Source organism: Plasmodium berghei, assembly GCF_900002375.2.
Source record: "Plasmodium berghei ANKA genome assembly, chromosome: 12".
Classification (NCBI taxonomy): Eukaryota; Apicomplexa; class Aconoidasida; order Haemosporida; family Plasmodiidae; genus Plasmodium; species Plasmodium berghei.
This window is the reverse complement of record NC_036170.2, coordinates 1,256,391-1,275,447: the sequence shown is the minus strand read 5'-3', so window position 1 is coordinate 1,275,447 and position 19,057 is coordinate 1,256,391. Positions and strand designations below refer to the sequence as shown.

The 19,057-nt window shown below is 22.7% G+C and overlaps 7 protein-coding genes across 7 annotated transcripts; 4 read left to right on the top strand and 3 right to left on the bottom strand.

Moving 5' to 3' along the window:
• Positions 1-279: 279 nt before the first annotated feature.
• Positions 280-1,485, top strand: PBANKA_1233100 (proteasome subunit beta type-1, putative; the record flags this gene model as incomplete). Its single annotated transcript, XM_034566409.1, has 4 exons — positions 280-398; positions 654-761; positions 848-917; positions 1,054-1,485. The coding sequence occupies 4 exons, from the start codon at positions 280-282 to the stop codon at positions 1,483-1,485; spliced, it is 729 nt and encodes a 242-aa protein (XP_034423008.1).
• A 1,023-nt stretch (positions 1,486-2,508) lies between these two features.
• On the top strand, positions 2,509-2,904 carry PBANKA_1233000 (SWIB/MDM2 domain-containing protein, putative; the record flags this gene model as incomplete). Its single annotated transcript, XM_034566407.1, has 1 exon — positions 2,509-2,904. One exon carries the CDS (start codon positions 2,509-2,511, stop codon positions 2,902-2,904), a length of 396 nt encoding a protein of 131 aa, XP_034423007.1.
• Positions 2,905-3,773: 869 nt separating this feature from the next.
• On the bottom strand, positions 3,774-7,347 carry PBANKA_1232900 (protein AMR2, putative; the record flags this gene model as incomplete). Its single annotated transcript, XM_034566406.1, has 2 exons — positions 3,774-3,989; positions 4,096-7,347. The coding sequence occupies 2 exons, from the start codon at positions 7,345-7,347 to the stop codon at positions 3,774-3,776; spliced, it is 3,468 nt and encodes a 1,155-aa protein (XP_034423006.1).
• A 946-nt stretch (positions 7,348-8,293) lies between these two features.
• On the bottom strand, positions 8,294-9,978 carry PBANKA_1232800 (NOSIP domain-containing protein, putative; the record flags this gene model as incomplete). The annotated part of the gene is made up of 6 exons (XM_034566405.1): positions 8,294-8,349; positions 8,507-8,600; positions 8,737-8,818; positions 8,956-9,161; positions 9,303-9,601; positions 9,909-9,978. The coding sequence occupies 6 exons, from the start codon at positions 9,976-9,978 to the stop codon at positions 8,294-8,296; spliced, it is 807 nt and encodes a 268-aa protein (XP_034423005.1).
• Positions 9,979-10,951: 973 nt separating this feature from the next.
• Positions 10,952-12,741, top strand: PBANKA_1232700 (zinc finger protein, putative; the record flags this gene model as incomplete). The annotated part of the gene is made up of 2 exons (XM_034566404.1): positions 10,952-11,274; positions 11,376-12,741. The coding sequence occupies 2 exons, from the start codon at positions 10,952-10,954 to the stop codon at positions 12,739-12,741; spliced, it is 1,689 nt and encodes a 562-aa protein (XP_034423004.1).
• Positions 12,742-13,916: 1,175 nt separating this feature from the next.
• Positions 13,917-14,681, top strand: PBANKA_1232600 (apicortin, putative; the record flags this gene model as incomplete). Its single annotated transcript, XM_034566403.1, has 1 exon — positions 13,917-14,681. The coding sequence occupies one exon, from the start codon at positions 13,917-13,919 to the stop codon at positions 14,679-14,681; it is 765 nt and encodes a 254-aa protein (XP_034423003.1).
• A 437-nt stretch (positions 14,682-15,118) lies between these two features.
• PBANKA_1232500 (eukaryotic translation initiation factor 3 subunit B, putative) lies at positions 15,119-17,269 on the bottom strand (the record flags this gene model as incomplete). The annotated part of the gene is made up of 1 exon (XM_034566402.1): positions 15,119-17,269. The coding sequence occupies one exon, from the start codon at positions 17,267-17,269 to the stop codon at positions 15,119-15,121; it is 2,151 nt and encodes a 716-aa protein (XP_034423002.1).
• Positions 17,270-19,057: the final 1,788 nt, after the last annotated feature.

Here is a 19,057-nt window from a genome sequence, read left to right as displayed (position 1 = left end):
CATAATATATTTGTGCATATAAAACGGGAATTTTCTCAAAAGAAAAAACTAAAAATAAAAAAATGTAAAATTTTAGTATGGTTTATACATATAATTAAATTCATGTAATAATAACATGTATTTTTGATATTACCTATTACTTATTATTTATATATATAACACTTTTTTGTTGTTCTTAACCTTTTTTTATAATTGATTATAAAATAAGAGAAACACAATATTACTGTTTATAAATACGGTATATCCTTCTATAATATTAGTCATTATTTTTGTAAAAAAATGGAAATTTTACAATTAAATAGTAATATAGTTGAAAAAAAAAAAACAGAAGAAAATGAAGCCGCAATAGAGCATGCCCGACCTTCTAAAAGATGGAATCCATACATTGACAATGGGGGGTAAGAAACAAAAAAAAAATGAAATAGTTATAGTAAATATATTTTACAAAAAACACCAAAGGAATGAATATTTTAGGAAATACATACGAAAATCTTTGTGTTACAAACATAATTATTTTTTCAAACTTTTTAAAAGATTTTGTGTATATATTATCCTTATTTGTTCATATTTTATTATTTATCCTCTTCAATTTTATAAATAGTAGTTGAACATATATAGTATATAATGCAAAACACCATTTTTTTTTTTGACAGAACTGTTATTGGGTTAACAGGAAACAATTATGTAATTTTGGCTGGAGATACACGCTTATCATTGTCTTATTCAATATACACAAGAAATTGTCCCAAAATATCAAAAATGTAAAAAAATACATACGTCTATAATACTGTTCATAATATAGCATTTAAAATGTTGTGCAAATATGTATATATTTTTTTTTTTACAGAACTGATAAGTGTATTATTGGATCATCTGGAATGCAATCAGACATAAAAACCCTTCATTCATTATTACAGGTTTGATATTAAAAGAATAAAATAAAAATATTAATGTGTTTGTGGGTATATCAGTATATAGGTTTTACTTAAAATATTTTTATTGTATAATTATTACTGTTGTAATTTAATTATTTTTTTCTCCAAAATTTTACAGAAAAAAATTCAATTATTTTATTTAGAACATTCACATTATCCTAGTATTCATGTAATTGCAAAATTATTATGTGTAACATTATATAGTCGACGATTTTTTCCTTACTATACTTTTAACATATTAGCTGGAATAGATGAAAATGGCAAAGGTGTATTATATAGTTATGATGCCATTGGTTCATATTATCAATCAACACATGCATGTACAGGTAGTGGGTCATCTCTTATCTTACCCATATTAGATAATAGGGTTGAACAAAAAAATCAATTAATTAAAAATATGGATTTTAATTTACGAGATGATATTAATTTTGTTAAAGACGCTATGACATCTGCAACCGAAAGAGACATATATACAGGTGATAAAGCAGAAATTTATATTATTGATAATTTGGGAATAAATACTACATTATTAGACTTAAAACAAGATTAATATTAATTATGTGCATATAAAAAATAGTATATTCCATTTATTTTTATATTTTTATGAACATATATGCAAAAAAGAAAACTTAATTCAGATAACTATAAATCTAGAGATTGGATGGAAATAAGCAAGTAAAGAAATGAGATCCATACTTTCGTGGGCTATATATATTTTCCATCTTTTCCAACTAGTTCATATTAATATAAAATGACATAATATAATTAACAATATTATGGGTATGCTAACTTTAAATTATCAAAACATATTTCTGCCATTTTATATAAATATGTTTATATATTCATATTGTAATATATTTATACTTTACCTTTAAGTTATATATGCAAAAATATATATTCATTTTTTTTTTTTTTAATACCACATAAATATGTTATAAAAATAATAAATCGTAAATGTTTAAATGTATAATAAAACAGACTTAATAATAATGCAAGTTTAAAAGATTTTTTAAAAAAATAAAAGTTGTGGGACAAAACAAACAAATTTTACAAGGGAAGTCACACACTTATTCCATTCCTATTTATTTATATGAATAATGTGAAGATATCACGTATATATAATAATTAAAAGTGTTAGTGTGAAAAAAAAAAAAAGTCAAAAATATATTTAATATATATGTGTGTTAAAATAGTTTACTAATTGATATATATGAAAAAACGGGGTATACCTTTCTAAAAATTTATTTATTTTACTTTTTTCTCATAAGCTTGATATATACATTCAAGTTTTGCGTATACTCAATGGGTAATAAAATTGATATTCCCCTCCAAAAAAATATTATATATGTGTAGGAATATATTACTATTTTTCATTATTATTCATTTATTTATTCATTTTTTAAAGTATTTTTTTCTATTTTTTGTTGACATATAAACAGCAAAACATTTATATATATTATTTGAAAGAATTACGATAAAAATAATATATTCACAAAAAAAAAGTTACTTATATCCCTGCACACACTACGTATATATATATATATTATAGAAAATTATTTAAAAATATACAAAAATGAATACAATTAGAGCAAAATTATTTAATTCAAAAAATAAGATTGTTGGATATGAGTCATTTTCACCATTAAATAAATTTATGACAAAATATAATTATAGTACTATTGATAAAAATAACGAAATTGTAAAAGAAAAAAAACCTAATGGTTTACAAATTGAATGTGAAATTAAAAGTCCTTTAAAAGAGTTTTTAAATACAAACACAGCCTCACGAGTTTTTGTTTTGAAATATGCATGGAAATATATTAAGGACAATAATTTACAAAACCCAGATATGAAAAGAAAAATTATTCCTGATAAAAAATTAAAACAAGTTTTAGAAAAAGATGAAGTTGATATGCTCGAAATTCCAAAGTTGCTTTTCAAACATGTTATATCATATCGAAAGGAATGAAAGACATTTAAAAAATGATAAAATAGAAAAAAATAAAATCATATTATAAAAATTGAAATCTTGACAAATAAAAAAATATTTATATAGGACTAATATTACCGTTACATTTCATTTTTTGTTTATGTTTAAAGAAAATATTATTTTTTTTTATTTTAACATTTATAAAAATAATTTTTTTTAGATCATTTTTGTTTTTTATAATTTTTATGAAAACTATGAGAATAGACAAACACATACATGTTGTTTCAAAATTATAAATACATATATATAATTATTTTTTATAAACAACTATTTTATCGAATAATAAAGAAGACTATGAAGGAATAAATCAATATATATTTCTGTTGGTGTGTTGTATACTTATCCATTTTTTTTGAGTTTATTTTTTTTCGAATATAATAATTTTGTAAATAAATTTAAAACTGCTAAAATTATAAAATAAAAAAAAACGAGCCAAACTCAAATAGCGATTATATTAATTGACATTTTTTTTTATCTGTTTTATTAAAATTATTTATCTTTATTATTTTGAATGCGAACAAATTAGGCAAAGCTACGGTATCCTCGGCAGGATAGCCAGTGTTTACGTTTGTCCTTTAAAACAAAAAAATTAAAAATAAAATAGAAAAATAAAATAACAAATAAAAATAAACATTAAACAGTAGCAAACTGGGAAATGACGATAAATGGGTAAGCGCGACGAGGAATTAATTGTTGTCGACATTGTCAAAGTTGGAAATTTTTTTGCATATATGAAATTTTCATTTTCGGTGTGTATATAATATGTAGATATATACGAAAAGAAATAGGCATTAATATATATTATCCTAAGTTTATATAAAAATAAATTTCCCCCAAAATATTGAAAGTTATATTTTATTATAATTAATTTTTGCTAAAATTCGTTTAACAAAATTAATTGTGGTCAATGCACTAAAAATAAATGTATGTTCAGTAATTGAAATTGAAACAACAACAAATCCAAGAGCTCTCAGCAATCTTTTCTTAAACAGTGTGTTTGGATTATACACGATTGATCCCCCTCTTTGAATGAAATGACTGGGGCCATCGATTTCTATGGCAACCTGTGAAAAAAATAAAAAAAAAAAAAAAAAATAAAAAAATAAAAAAAAATAAAAAAAATAAAAAAATAAAAAAAACAATAATGAGCAAATAAATGATTAATGCTACCATAGTGTGAGGAATGTATGCGTCCACTAAAATCGAATCCAAAATAAAATATTCGTTGTAATGAAAAACATTAAGGTACTTAAGATCGGCTGAAATCTTTTTATGCACAGAAGAAGAAACGTGGTGCTTTTCCTCTTTTCTCTGATTTCTAGCCAATTGTTTTTTCCATATATTGAGAGTATTAATAGATATTTTAAAATATTTTTCAAAAATATTATAAAGGGATTGTTTGATAGTTGTAATTGTTTTCTCATTTTTTACATTTTTTACATTTTTTACATTTTGTATATTTTGTATATTTTGTACATTTTGTATATTTTGTATATTTTGTATATTTTTCTTATTTAACAAATAAATGGCATAGGAAAAAGCTACTTGATATAATTGTGACTGGTGTAATTGTGAAATAAAATATTGGATTTTATTATAATTTTTTCTTTTTCCATATTTGATAAATCTTTTATTACATTCATTCAATCCATCGTCAAATATTTTTTTAGAAAATATATTTAAAATAGATAAACTCCATAATATATTAGCAATAGATTGAATCTCACATCTTGTCCATTTAATTATTTTATTACTTAAATCATATTCAAAGTTTTCTACTAATTTAAGCACAATAGTACTTTTATTAGTTTTGTTATAAATAGCATCATTTTTTTGTAGATTCAATGATTTTAAAAATACAGAATAGTCGATTTCATCTTTATCATTTTTGTGTTCCATATTTTCATTGCTATTTATATAGTTATTTGGATTGGCGTGTTTTTCATTTTCAGTTGGTAAAACATAATTAGTAATAGAGTTCGAAATTTCTTCTTTATCTAACTTAAAAGGTACAATAACATTTTCATTTTGATTAAAAATATCTAAATTTACATTTATTCCATATTGTTTTCCATCCATTTCTGTTTTCAAATAATTTGAATAACGACTTTCTACATCTGATTTTAATGGGAATACATAATTATTTTCAATAATATGAACATAAGGTTTTAAATCTATTTCAATATTTGAATTTTGTAATTTATTTTTTGTTAATATAGTATACATAGAACTTGATTCTTTTTCATATTTTATTTTATTATCTTCTTCAATATAGTAGTTTCTATTATCATTTTGAGAATCTACATTTATTGATATATATTTGTAATGTTTAAGATTATGATTAAAATATGAATCATTATAAATCCCTAATCCTATATTTGCACAGGACCAGAATATATTTGCCCAAATTCTCATATTCATTTTTTCGCTTTCATTTTGTATTTTTTTTAACGAATAAATTAAAAAATTTTCAAAAAGCAAAAAAAAAACATATTTTTTATCATCACTTAATTTGTTATATAAATTTGATGTATCATCATTATCAATTTCTTCAATAATTAAATTGTCTACATAAATATTATCTTGATTTTGAGGTATTTTATTAAAATACGAAAAAGTGAATGTCAAATTATTTTCATTTTTTTTAAAGTCATTATCAAATTGAGTTCCTTCTTTATGTATTGTCAAATAATCTTTCTTTATCCCATATTTTTCAAAATGTCTATTTTTAATAGTGTTAATTATTTTTTGATTTATTGTGTCAGTAGCAAAAATAGACAAACTATATAAAATGGTTGCAATGTCTTTCATAAATAATTTCTCAAATATCTTTAAAGCATAGTTATATAATATAATTAGCAAATCAAAGTTTGCATATTTTGAAACAGCAACTGACCATATAATATTACTAAATTCTTGAGCTTTAAATTTATTTTCATCTATATATTTTTTTATACAATTAAATAATAATATAAATTCCTTTTTATTTTGAATAAGTTTATTTTTGGATGCACTAAAAGACCATACAATAATTGATATTTCTTGTGCTTTGAAATTTTGAATATTTTCATAAAATTGTTTTTTTATATTATTCCATATATATATATCATCATTTAATATAATAGTAGATGCCCATGCAATATTCGCTATATGCTTAGGTACTATAGATTTATTATTAACCAGTTTATTTTTCAATAAGCAATATAAATTTTTATATGTATCTATGTTACATAAAGAAGAATGATTATTATAACTTATATTTGAAAATGTTTTTTCTTTTATAATTGAATTGTTAGTAGCTAGGTTTTCAGTTTTTTCTTTTGTAATTAAATTGTTAGTAGCTAAGTTTTCAGTTTTTTCTTTTGTAATTGAATTGTTAGTAACTAAGTTTTCAGTTTTTTCGTCGCCCTTTTCATCCATTACATTTGAATAATTTTCAAATAAACTGAATGTTATTGGATCAAAAAAACCATCCATTTCATTGTTATCTTTTGTATTTTCTTTGAGCAAATAATTTTTATTTTTAATATGCTTTGCAATTCGATGGTAAGCTGTTACGATGTTTACTTCATTAAGAATTGTGTTTTTTGAATTATTTGATTGTCCATTTAATATATTACTTGTTATTTTATTATCCTCATATTTTGCAAGAACATTTAATAACTCTTCTACAGATAATGTATTTATTAGTTCTTTATTTATTTTGAAATTTAAATAATGTGTATTTTCATTTTTTTCTTTTTTATTTTTAATAGATGTAAAAAATGAGGAATGATATTTATGTGTGTCGTTCCCATTATTTATTATATCATATTTTTCTACATCAAAATTATTTATTTCATTTTTATTATTCCATGATGTAAATTTATAATTTTTTTTTTTATTATTCTTTGTATTATTATTTATTTGTATTGAATTGGTTGTAAATTTATTGTCATTATTTTGTTCTAAATCTTGTTTTTCAGTTTCATTTAATTGATTATTTTCTTTTAATGTGCTTTCTTCTTTTTTTTCATTATTATTAATTTGTTGTGATACAAAAATAGATGAATAAAAACTATCATGACATTTCTTTTTTTTTTCTAATTTTCTCCAACTTTTTTTATTATTATAATAATGGTGTGTTAAAATCGGGATCTCTATAAAAAGCATATTTTTTTTCACCTTGGTTTTTACAAAATGATTTCTTTTCGATTTATTATTCTCATTATATTTATTATATGATATAGAATTTTGTTTATTTTGTAAAAGAATATAATTAGTTTTTTTTGACTTTATTTCTAAACAAGGTTCATAATAATTTTCCCACAATCCACTCCATTTTGTTTTTCTATATGTCTTTACTTTTGAAATAAATAAGCTCAACAACAATAATATTATATATTTGCAATATACCCCTTTGAATTTTATCAATCGAAACATATCCTCTCTTTCTTTTTTTTCACCATGGAAATATTTTATATTTTAAATCATTTCATTTTTATTTACTATTTTTTTTTTGTTTTTTTTTATGAAAGCAGAGGAATGAAGAAACAACAAAAAAAAAAATTATTCATTTATTTATTTCGCTATAAATACTACATTTCAAAATATAAAAAATTATAAAAAGTTTTGAAAAATGTAGTTATAAACTAGGAAAAACTAAACAATTTTATATTTTTTGCATATTTATTATATTTACTATTTTATATATTACATGTATGCATGTTTGTAAAATATTGCTAAAACAATTCAACATATATCAATGGCTTGTCAGGAAAAACTCGTGAAAAAAAAACGATAATTTATTAAACTATACATTATATTAATATATAATTAAAATTTGGCAATCTTGTTATATATTTATTTTATCAGTCTTTATAGAAATAGAAAATTAACAAAATGATAAATACTAAGCTCAGAGAGATTATGCTAAGAAAAATATGAAAATCTCCAAATTACACACAAAGATTAAAAAAATTATAAATATATATCACAATATTTATAGCTAAAAAATGAACTAATAATAAAATGAAATGTGTAACCATATATAAACTTTTTTTTTTTATTTAAAAGAGGATTTGTTGTGATATTGTCACTTTATTATATTCCTTCCTACTATTTATTTCATTTATATATTTTATGAAAAAATTTAAAGAAAATTATTTCGGCTGTTTTTATTTAAAAATATATAATTTTTACAACGAATGCTTGAATATCATTAAAAATATTTAAATTGTAATAATCCCAAAGGTGGAATTTTGTCAAAAATCAAACAAAAAAAATAAAAGTAAAATAAATGGAGAAAAAATAAAAGTAACATCCTATGAAAATAATGAAAACAAATAAAACTGTTTTGTATTTTTTTTCTTTTTTGCATTTTGTTTGGTTAAAGAAGAACTTCACGGTACACACTGTTTTGAACATCATTGTGCATGCAAAAAGCTGAAAAAAAAATAATAAAAGTTTAAATTATGTTGTAGATAGTATGTGCATATTATTGATCATTCATTTTCCCATTTCTAGGGTTCATTCTCGTTGGGTTTTTCAAAAACATACACAAATATATAAATATACAAACTGATAAAACACAATATAATACCTGTTCCTCCTGGTTGTAAGTTTATAAAATCACCATCACCAACTTGTATTTCTAGTGAATTTTTTTTTCCATAAATGAATTTTTCAAAAATAGACTATATAAAAAAAAGGGTAAATACGCAAATTAATTTCAAAGAATATACATATATTAAAATTTTCATTATAGATAGTTTTATTATATTTAATAAAAATATGATATTTGTATATTAGTGCATTTATTTTAATATCTACTTTTAAAATTATTTGCCCTGTTTTTTTTATGAGAACTGCTTTATTATGATCTATATTCTTTTTCGAAAATGAACAAACCCAACTATCAAAATAAAAAAAATTATGATAACATTTTTATATGTACATAAGTAAGACGTGCCAACATTTCGAGATATTCAAATTTATTCAATATTATCTTATTTTATCATATAGAAATAAAAATATAATAAAAAAACTTACTTTCCATTTATGGTGTCATTTTTATCAGCAACCTCAGGATTAATAGTAACTAATTCACTCATTTTTATAGGTTTCCCACTAATTGGGCATATTAATTTACTGGATGGTGGTTTTAATTTTTTATCAATATCTTTTTTTATTTTTGCATTACCAGCTATCCAAAAGTTATTAGATATGTCTACACTTGTTTTCCTTTCATCCGTTTTCTTCAAATAAATAAAAAATTAAAATAAAAACAATAAGTTTATTTATTTATTTAAATACTTCACGTAGAGTTTTTTTTTCTCTAACTATGTTTCCCATAATTTTAACTAGCCATGTGTGTATTATCATATTTTCAATTATACCTTAACATGCTCATGAACATTTTCAAGATCATCCAAAAATTTGATTTTTTCCTTTTCTCTTATATGAAGTGCTTCCTCTCTTTTTTTTCGGTCCATATCTTTAATATAATTTTCATATTCCTTTTTTTTTTTAGAATATTCTTTTTTTTGTGCTAAAAAATTATTAACTATGCACATTTTACAAAATATATGACCGTAAGGGGTACTAACAGGAATTTCGGAATTTCTCAAACAAATCCAACATTGCTCGAACTTTCGCATAGAGTCTTTTCCTAACCTCTCTTTGAGAGTTCCAACATCTTAAAAAAAAGAAATTGTGACAATAAAATAAAGCACCATGGTTAATTATCTTTTCTATTTTGTAGAGCACATACGTCTATAACTATATATGCCACTATGTATATAGTGTCATGTAAAACTACATACATAGTGATATATATAAAACTAAATATATAGTGATATATATATATGTAAGCATTGCTCACATTGTAGATATTATGAACATGTATGAATTATTTTTCTATCCATACTTGTTCTACTATATATATTTCTCTACATTTTTGGAGGAGGGTTTCTATATTCAGTTTCTTTTTAATTTGTTCATACCTTTGACCTTTTTCCTTTCATGATATGTAAATATAGGATTTGCTGTGTTATTTTTGCTATGTCTCGTCATCCTATAATTTCCACGTTTATATGAAAAACTCAATTGTATAGTTTTGAAATGCCTTTGATTAATGGAATAAACAATGCAACATGAAGGAGAAGAATTTATTTATTTTACATTTTATTTATCTGTTTATTATTTATTCATTATTATTATATTTTTTATTTATTTGTTTTATTTATGATTTATTATTTCTATTTTCCATTATTTTTGCGCAAAATAATTATATTCCTATTAAACGTACATATTATAAACGCATGCAATATATGCTATATTTATGTGCATAGATAAAAATTTCAAAGCGAAATTCCATGCAACCCCTAAATAAAGAATTAATATAATTTTTGTATTTTTAAAAATATATTATAAAGAGATCTTCATATATTTTTTCGTTTTTTTAATTTATTCTAAAAATATTATACTTTTACCTATTTAAGACGAATAATATACCTTAAAAAAAAATAGCTATATTGTAAAATGTGGCAATAATAATGTGTTTTTTTTTTTTGTTCAGGCAGATTTTTACTAAAATTTTTAGCTAATTTTAACTAGCTATTTATATCATATAAAAGTATACATAAGACTTGTTCTTTTACTATTACACAATTTCAAGTTATTTTGATATTTGTGAAAATATACACAATATTGTAAAACAATTTTTACGATTATATTTGCATTTAATTACACAGTGAAGAAATAATTTTTTTATATTAATTTATGCGTTTTTTTTTCGTTACTTTTTTTGTATTCTGTTTGCATTTTTAAGTAAAAAAAATATTATCATCACTATGGGCATTTTATTTGTGTATGCTTAGTAACAGAATGTAAATTATTAAGAATAAAAAATGAATCACATAAAATTGTAATGGCACTTTTAAAATAGTCAGAAAAACAAATATATTTACTTAGTATATATATTTATTTAGATTTTTTTACTAACCAAATTTGCCTATTAAATGAAGAATTCAGTTTTATGGTAAAAATGATTTACAATCCGTTAGGAACAGACATAAACATTTTGGACAATAATTTAACACAAATTTTTAGGGATTCAGAAGAATGGCTAACACTAGAATATTTTTTGCAAATGAATGCCAGAACTTCTCGAGTAAAATTAGTGCAAGCATGGCATATTTCCCCAATCGAAGTAATAAACAAATTTAAAAAAAGAAATTTCGAGAGACTTGTTTTAAAAAGTTTTATCGATACCTCATCAATGGATATGAATAATAGCATCCAAGATGTTTGTATACGAGGTTTTTCCATTTCAAAGAAGGGACTAAAATTATCCATTGGAAATTTTAAGTGAGTTTTCCTATGAATAATTTCGTAAATATATATATCCAAACGTATGTGTGTGTATATATGCATGGATAATTTCATGTCTGTTTATTTTATTGATATAGCTTACCCGGATTTCCATTGGTTTCACTTAATAAGGATAATCTTCATAGCAATTCATATGAGCTTACATATGAACATAATGCATCCAATGAAGATAAAAAATCGTTAAAAAAAAAAATTATGGAACACAGTGAAAATATTTTGCTATCAGGAGAAAGAGGAATATTTGAATTTTTTGTGTGTGATGTTGGAGTTGGATTATCACTTTCTGTTAATGAAAATGAAATTAATTCGTATGATAGAGATATATTACCTATAGAATATGATAGTATATTTATCAAGAAAAATGGAAAAAAAAATAATAATAATTGTGGAAATAATGGAAAGAATGGAGGTGTAAATTTAATTGATTCTTTAACTATTCATTATAAAAATAAGGAAAACAATAATAATGAAAAGGAAATAAATTTAGCCTTAGGTGGTGATATAATGCCAACCTATGGTGTTTTACCATATTATACATTTAATCATGAATATATAATTTATGACAGTTCTCAACTTCTTCCTCGTTATTTAATACAATTTGAATGTGACCCTAGTGCTGAAGAACTTTTTTCGATTCCTTTATGTGATTATTGTGGCAATGCACCTTCTTTATATTATTGTGAATCGGATGAAGTAAAATTATGTGAAAAATGCGATGATATTATTCACTCTCAAAATAAACTTGTTAAAAAACACATACGAAAAACATTAAATGAAGCCCAGTCAAATTTTGGAAATTGTAAAATCCATTTACAAAATGAAGTTAATATGTTTTGTACAGTGTGTCATATTCCTATATGTAATTTATGTATGTGTAGTCATGCACACAAAGATTTATCAAATGTAAGTTTTTTCAATTTTAATAATAATAGTGATACTATTATTTCATTAAAAATGGCATATAATGCTATTATGCAACGTAGTAGTAAACCATCTAATTTTATTAAAGAAAGAAAAAAAAATTTAAATAATTTGCTTGAAAAAATTGATAAATTGCATGAACAAGTTAGCTTAAATATGAATGAAACAGAAAAAAATGTATATAATGTTCTTGAAGATTTAGTAAAACAGTTGCATACAACAACTGATAAAAAAATGTCTTCAATATTAAGTGAGGAATACGAATTAAAAAGACAATTTAATGAAATAATGTGGAATGAAAACTTTTTATATTATTTGCAAACAATTTTACCACCAGCTGATTTTATGAACGCTTGGTTAAAACATTGCCAGTACAGGGAAGAAATCGAAAAAAATTCTGAACATTCAGAAAAAATTAATTCATTAATATTTCCAGATATTCGAATAAAAGGAAATATAAATGTCATAACTGAAGAATCTATTAATCACGAAAATATATTTCACTCCTCTGCTAATTTATAAAAGTCATTGTGAACAGTAAAATAGTTGGGAAAAATATAAAAAACAAAAAAATATTTTTATTATTTTTTATTTCAATTATTCCTACGAAACTAATTATCCATTTATGGGGCCATTTTTATATGAAAATCTTAAATATTTTTTCGTCTCTATTTGTTTTATATGTGTGTGATATTATTTAGACATTGTTTTGTTTTAGTTCTGTTTCAAGTTTTTATTTAAAATTTGTTTGCCATTACATGTATGTGCACACAATTGATGAAACTCAAGACTGAAGAGGAATATACTAATATATATGTGCATTTATTTTTTCGTTTTATTATTAATTATTCTCTAATTTAAAACAAAAAATGTTTATAACATCCCATTTTGCTATATTCGAGTATCTTTTCCTTAAAGAATTAAATATAGAACGAATAAATAGTATCATTTAACAAATATAGGTGTTTTAAAATTTTATTTTGTATATATTTATGCAATTATGTACACATTCATATAATAATTTAACAAATGTTATAAAATATCTATGTGCGGTCCTTGTCAAAAAATGTATTTTTTTTTAACTGATAAAAAGAAAAATATATATAAAGAATAAGTATATTTGGAAAAATATACAATTATGTTTTTTTCTTACAATAATAAAATTCCATTAATACATTCACACACTTATTCATTTGTTTAATTATTTTCAATGAGATTTATCTCCACCTTTTGTTCTCACATATTTCCCCTTAAAAATATTCAGCATTTTATTAAGTCTATAAAAATATAGGAAAAATATATATGCATTTATTTTAAACAAAATTTAATTCCAGTACATTATTTTTCCCTATGAAAAAAATACACTATTATATTGTTTATACCTTTTTAACAAAAAAAATAAAAAGAAATAAGCAATTATATTGTTTTTAACAAATAAGGTGTAATAATAATTTTCAGGTTATTTCTTTTCGAAATAAAAGCATTATAAGTGGTAATATATAAAAATGGGGAAATATATATATTTGACTTGTGTTTAATTATTTTTACTGTTTTGTTATTTTACGATTTTATTAATTATTTAATTTGGATTTTAGCAAAAAAAGACAATATAGTGTAAAATACATATAATAGCCTTTATATAAATTTGATATATTCTGTCAAGTTTTTATATTCTCGTCTGAGTTAGACGGTTCAATATGAATAAAATTTTATTCCCTGAAATATTTCCAGATATCGAAGAAAATAAATTTGTTCCAATTCAAAAATATTTTTCAAGCCCAAAAGATATATTCTTAACTGATTTTATAAATAATAATGAAGATAATAGTCTCAAAAGTATTAACAATAATATGCTACATGAAAAAAAAAGAAACAAACAATATAAAAGTGTATTTGAACGTTTAACAGACCAAAACTTTTATACAGGAACTCATAAAAAAAAATTCGAGGCATTGGTAAAATGTAAATTGAATGAACAGGATATGGATAATTATTTGTCTATAAATTTAGAAATGCATACAAATATAAAAAATGAAAACATGATTTCTCAATATTCTTTTTCTTCTATTGGAATAAATCAATTCGAAAATGGAAAGAAAAAAAAAAAAAAAGAAAAAAATTTAGTAGTTACCCCAGGAATACTTGGTATACAAAAATATGGAATTCAAATTGCTCGCCCCAAAAGTATTTGGCTATATCGAAATGGAGATAAACATCATAATGGCTTACTTTTCTTTATTAAGTCCCATATAAATAATTTTAAATTGTTATTGTTCGAAATTACAAAAGTATTAAATCCTATCATTGGGCCCATACGGAAAATATATGATCAAAATTTTAGACTCATAAAAAATATACAACAACTCAACGATGGTTCCAAATATTTATGCACCTCAGGCGACCCACCAGCATCCATAGACCATCTTGGAAAGTTCAAATCCAAGTGGGTTATACAAGGGTAGCATATTATAGTTTAAGGAAAAGTAGTGAAATTGTCAAAATATCCCACAAAATCATTTAGAAAGAGATGATAAATAAATATGAACTCCTTTTTAGATGCATGCCCGATTGTCCATATATTTTGCAACAAAATGAAGTGTATATGGTATTTCCCAATCTGAACCATATTCTACATTCCTTGGGGAACACACTGATATTTATTTTAAAAATTAAAAATATTTCTTGTATTAAAGTTTTTTGTTATGTGCGTAGTAGTTTACATTAGCGTCATTACGTGTAAAGAAATATAAAAAGTTAAAAAAAAAATAAAAAATAAAAAAGGACACTAATAAATGATGCAAAAAAAGAGAAGCAGCATAGAAACTTCTCAAAACTCAGTAAAATGTACATCATTTCTATCCAAACATACACAAATATAAATGAATATATAAGAGAAAATCTATGCGAAGATTTCTTGTTTAACAGAAAGGACATGTTCAATAACAACTGTTTTTTCTTCCCACTCAAATTGGCTTTCAAATGTTTCCCAATTTCTCCTGAACAATTCATACTCTTTAAAGGATTGGAATAATCTTGTGATTTTCTCCAATTTTTCATTAAATGAATTTTCAACATTTTGCCTTTCTGAAATTAATTGGTTCTTTTTAGAATTTCTAATTTTTTCATCTATAACATCGAATTTTTTAGAATAATCTTTTAGATTATTTTTTATATCAATTTTCAATTTATCACTAAATAATGATTTTGGATGAGGTCGAAAGAAAAATTGATAAAATGATGGTTTTTTAACAGTCATTAAACATCTACCTTGAAATGTCCATACATAAAAACCTGTTTCACTATTTTCTTCTTTATAGTTAGAACTTGATATACCAGATAAATTCGAAACAGATGTAACAAGGTATCTACCACAATTGCTCCATGCAACAGAATTTACTAATAAATGTTCATCTTTATGTATAACTTCAACTTGATCGTTTGAATTTAAAAAACAGAAATATAGCATTCCTTCTGATAATAATGATGCTAATATAAAAAAGGTTCCTTGTGGTGACCATTTCATAAAATTCATTTGGTTATTTATATCAAATGTACTAGTCCATTTAACATTTCTAGTAGTACCTTTATTTAATATTTTATAAAATCTTATTTGTTGTCTACTTGTAGCTTCATCTCTTACTATTAATGCAAACCTATTACTATTTGATTCTTCCCAATGAAATTGTTTAGTTTTTACTCCTTCAATTTGTATATTATCTACAGGTATATTTTTTTCTCGCATTCTGAAAATTTCTAATTGTGTGTATTCTTTTTTTCCTTTTTTTCCAATTTTTTTTACAATAGTTGTTTTAAGACATAAATAATCTCCTTTGCTTTGCCAATGAATAGATGCCTGACTAACATCATAAATTTTTCGAGATACTAGTTCTTTTCTAGATGGAATTTCTACTAATATTAAAGTCCCTGGTGTGTTATTTGTTTCAGGTATCCAAATTGCAACTATATTATCTACAGGAGACCAATCAAATTCTTTAACCATCGAATATTTTAATGGGGTTCTTTTTTTCTCATGATCTTCTAATAATAACATAGATGGTAATTCATATATATATACCTCTTTTTGTTTTCCTATACATGCAATATATTTATCATCAGGGCCCCATAAAAAATGAGGAAATATTTTTTCTCGTGGACTATATTCAGGTGTAATAAAAGATCGAAGCAATTTTCCTGTTATTACTCTCCATATACAAATAGATTTTTCATTTCTTAATGAAGCAGGAGTACCATCCCAAGTTAGTACATAATTTTCATTTGGTGAAAAACTTATATCTTTGACACTTTTATGCTGTAATCTTATTAATTTTTCAAAATTATCTCCACCCCATAATGCTATACCTGGGTTATGAAAACTGACTAAGTATGATCCTTGATTACTCCATTGAACGCTTGAAAATGGGGCATTTTTTTTAAAGGTAGTATAAATTAATTGTGGTTCTTTTTCTAAGGGATCTAACCAATGAACTTCAAAATGACTATCGTACCTAACAATAAATTGCTCTCGGCATTTTTCATCATATAACCACCATCTTATTTTTTCTCTTGTGAATCCAACAACATTTATAGGCATTACGCGTTCATCTCTATTTATTATATTTTCTATATCATCCATTTTTGATGCTGTTAATAAATGTTTTGCATCCAATTTTAATTTATTTAATACTTTTACTGCTTCATTTGCTTGAAAACTGTCATGAAATGTAACAAAACATATTCCTTTTGTTTTTTTTTCGTCATCTACAGGCATATAGATTTTTATATTCATTATTGAAGAGTCACTTATTTTAGCACTTAAATGCCTTATAAATAATTTCTTTAAAACTTCTGCTAATCTACTATGTTTTTCTTCTTCTACTTTTGGTATACCCAATATTGTAACTATTTTAGGGAACTTTGTTTCGAGGGTAATCAAGGCTTCTTTTCCTGCATATTTTTTATTTAACAAAGTTTCATTCCCATCATCACTATCATCTGATAAAAAATCGACAAGCTCCTTGTCGCTTAATTCACTTTCTTCAACCTTAACCATTATTCATAAATATTAGGGTATACAGTTGCATACATATACGAATATAAATTTGTGTGTATATTATACTTGTTTGTTCTAAAACTATGCAATTAACTCTTGGATTTTGTTCATGTAAATTTATTTACCAATTTCCTTAGTAACGGCGTATATATCGTTTTGTTTTGGCGTTGTTGTATATTTCACGTGTTTAATTTTAATTCAATTCACTATATTTTTGTTTTTATTCTTTTTATTATATTCTTTCGCTATATGAATAAAGCTATATTTTATTTTCACGAAGATTTTAATTTATCTGAACATGGTAAAAAAAAAAAAATAACCAAAATAAAAACTGATAAGTCATAAAAAATTAGGATAATAGTAGATAAAAAATACTAAAAATTTATGAGCAAAATAGAAAAATAATTAAAAAGAAATAACAAATATATTTATCACACAACATGCATTATTTGTATGATAAAGTTGTATTTATTGGGACTGTTTTTTTTAAATGCTTTATAGCATATGTGATAAGTTTTCCCAAATAATGAATATAAAAATACAATTATAAGTATATAATAATAAAAAATATATTTATATATATTTACAGTTGTTCGCTTTACCTGTTCGTGAAGTTATATATGCTTAATTTTCTTCCTTTGTTTAAATTCCCTAATTCCACACTTGTATTTTTTTTCTATTTTTCCTCGATGTTTCTTTAAGTTATTTGCTTAATTTTATAAATATTATTTGTTACTATTTTTTACTATTTTTTACTATTTTTTACTACGTATATGCATACATTAAAGTTATTGTTTTATCGCTGTTATATTCTATTATTTATTTTTTTGGTTATTTATGATATATTTACTTTTATTTTCAACATACCTACGTATACTTTATCATTATTACTAATATATCAGCAAAGTCATAGCTATTTTTTTTTGTTTTTAGGGTTTATATTGTTTTATATTTTTTTGGGGGAAGGTAGGAAAAAAGTTTGCTTTGTATTTAATATATAACGTATTGTGCACGAATGTATGCATATATTATATTACGCATATATAATACAATATAATATTTTACATATATTTTTATTTATGGTCCCAATTTATGAATAATACTATATTTTCATGCATTTCATGTTTTATTAAATATGTTTCGATAAGCGTTATATATATAATAAATATTAAATAAAATATTTAATTATTTGTTGCCAGCTTAAAATTTATTTTTTCAAGTTTATATATATGAAAATATATAGATATAAAATTTCACTGTTGCCACGTTTTTTTTCATAATGTAGATTGAATATAATATTAAAAAAAATAATTGTAATTAGTATGAAGAATGAGGCTGAGGTTATGCTTTTTAAATGATGCAAGTTTTATGTATTTACATGTATATATTAATATATGTACATTTCTATTATTATTAACCAAAATATATAGTTTACACATGATCATGTTATAAATAAAAAAAAATATTTATAGCAGTCGCAATGGAAATAATTGTAAACGGAATAAAAAGATTATAAGTTTTCTCTAAATTATTTATTTATGTCAGTTTTGTAGGCTTATATTTTGAAATTTTTTATTTTTGCATATAATATACAAAACAGAATAACCATTTATATACCTCTATATATAATACCATGTATGCAACGAATTGTTATATATTTGAATAGGAAATGGCTACATGTAAATATACAAACAACTATAGTTTTTTAAAAATACAAAATATATATTAAAACAATTATATGTGTATAATGTTTATAAAGGTCAGGATTTTCGTTTTCCCCTGGAATTT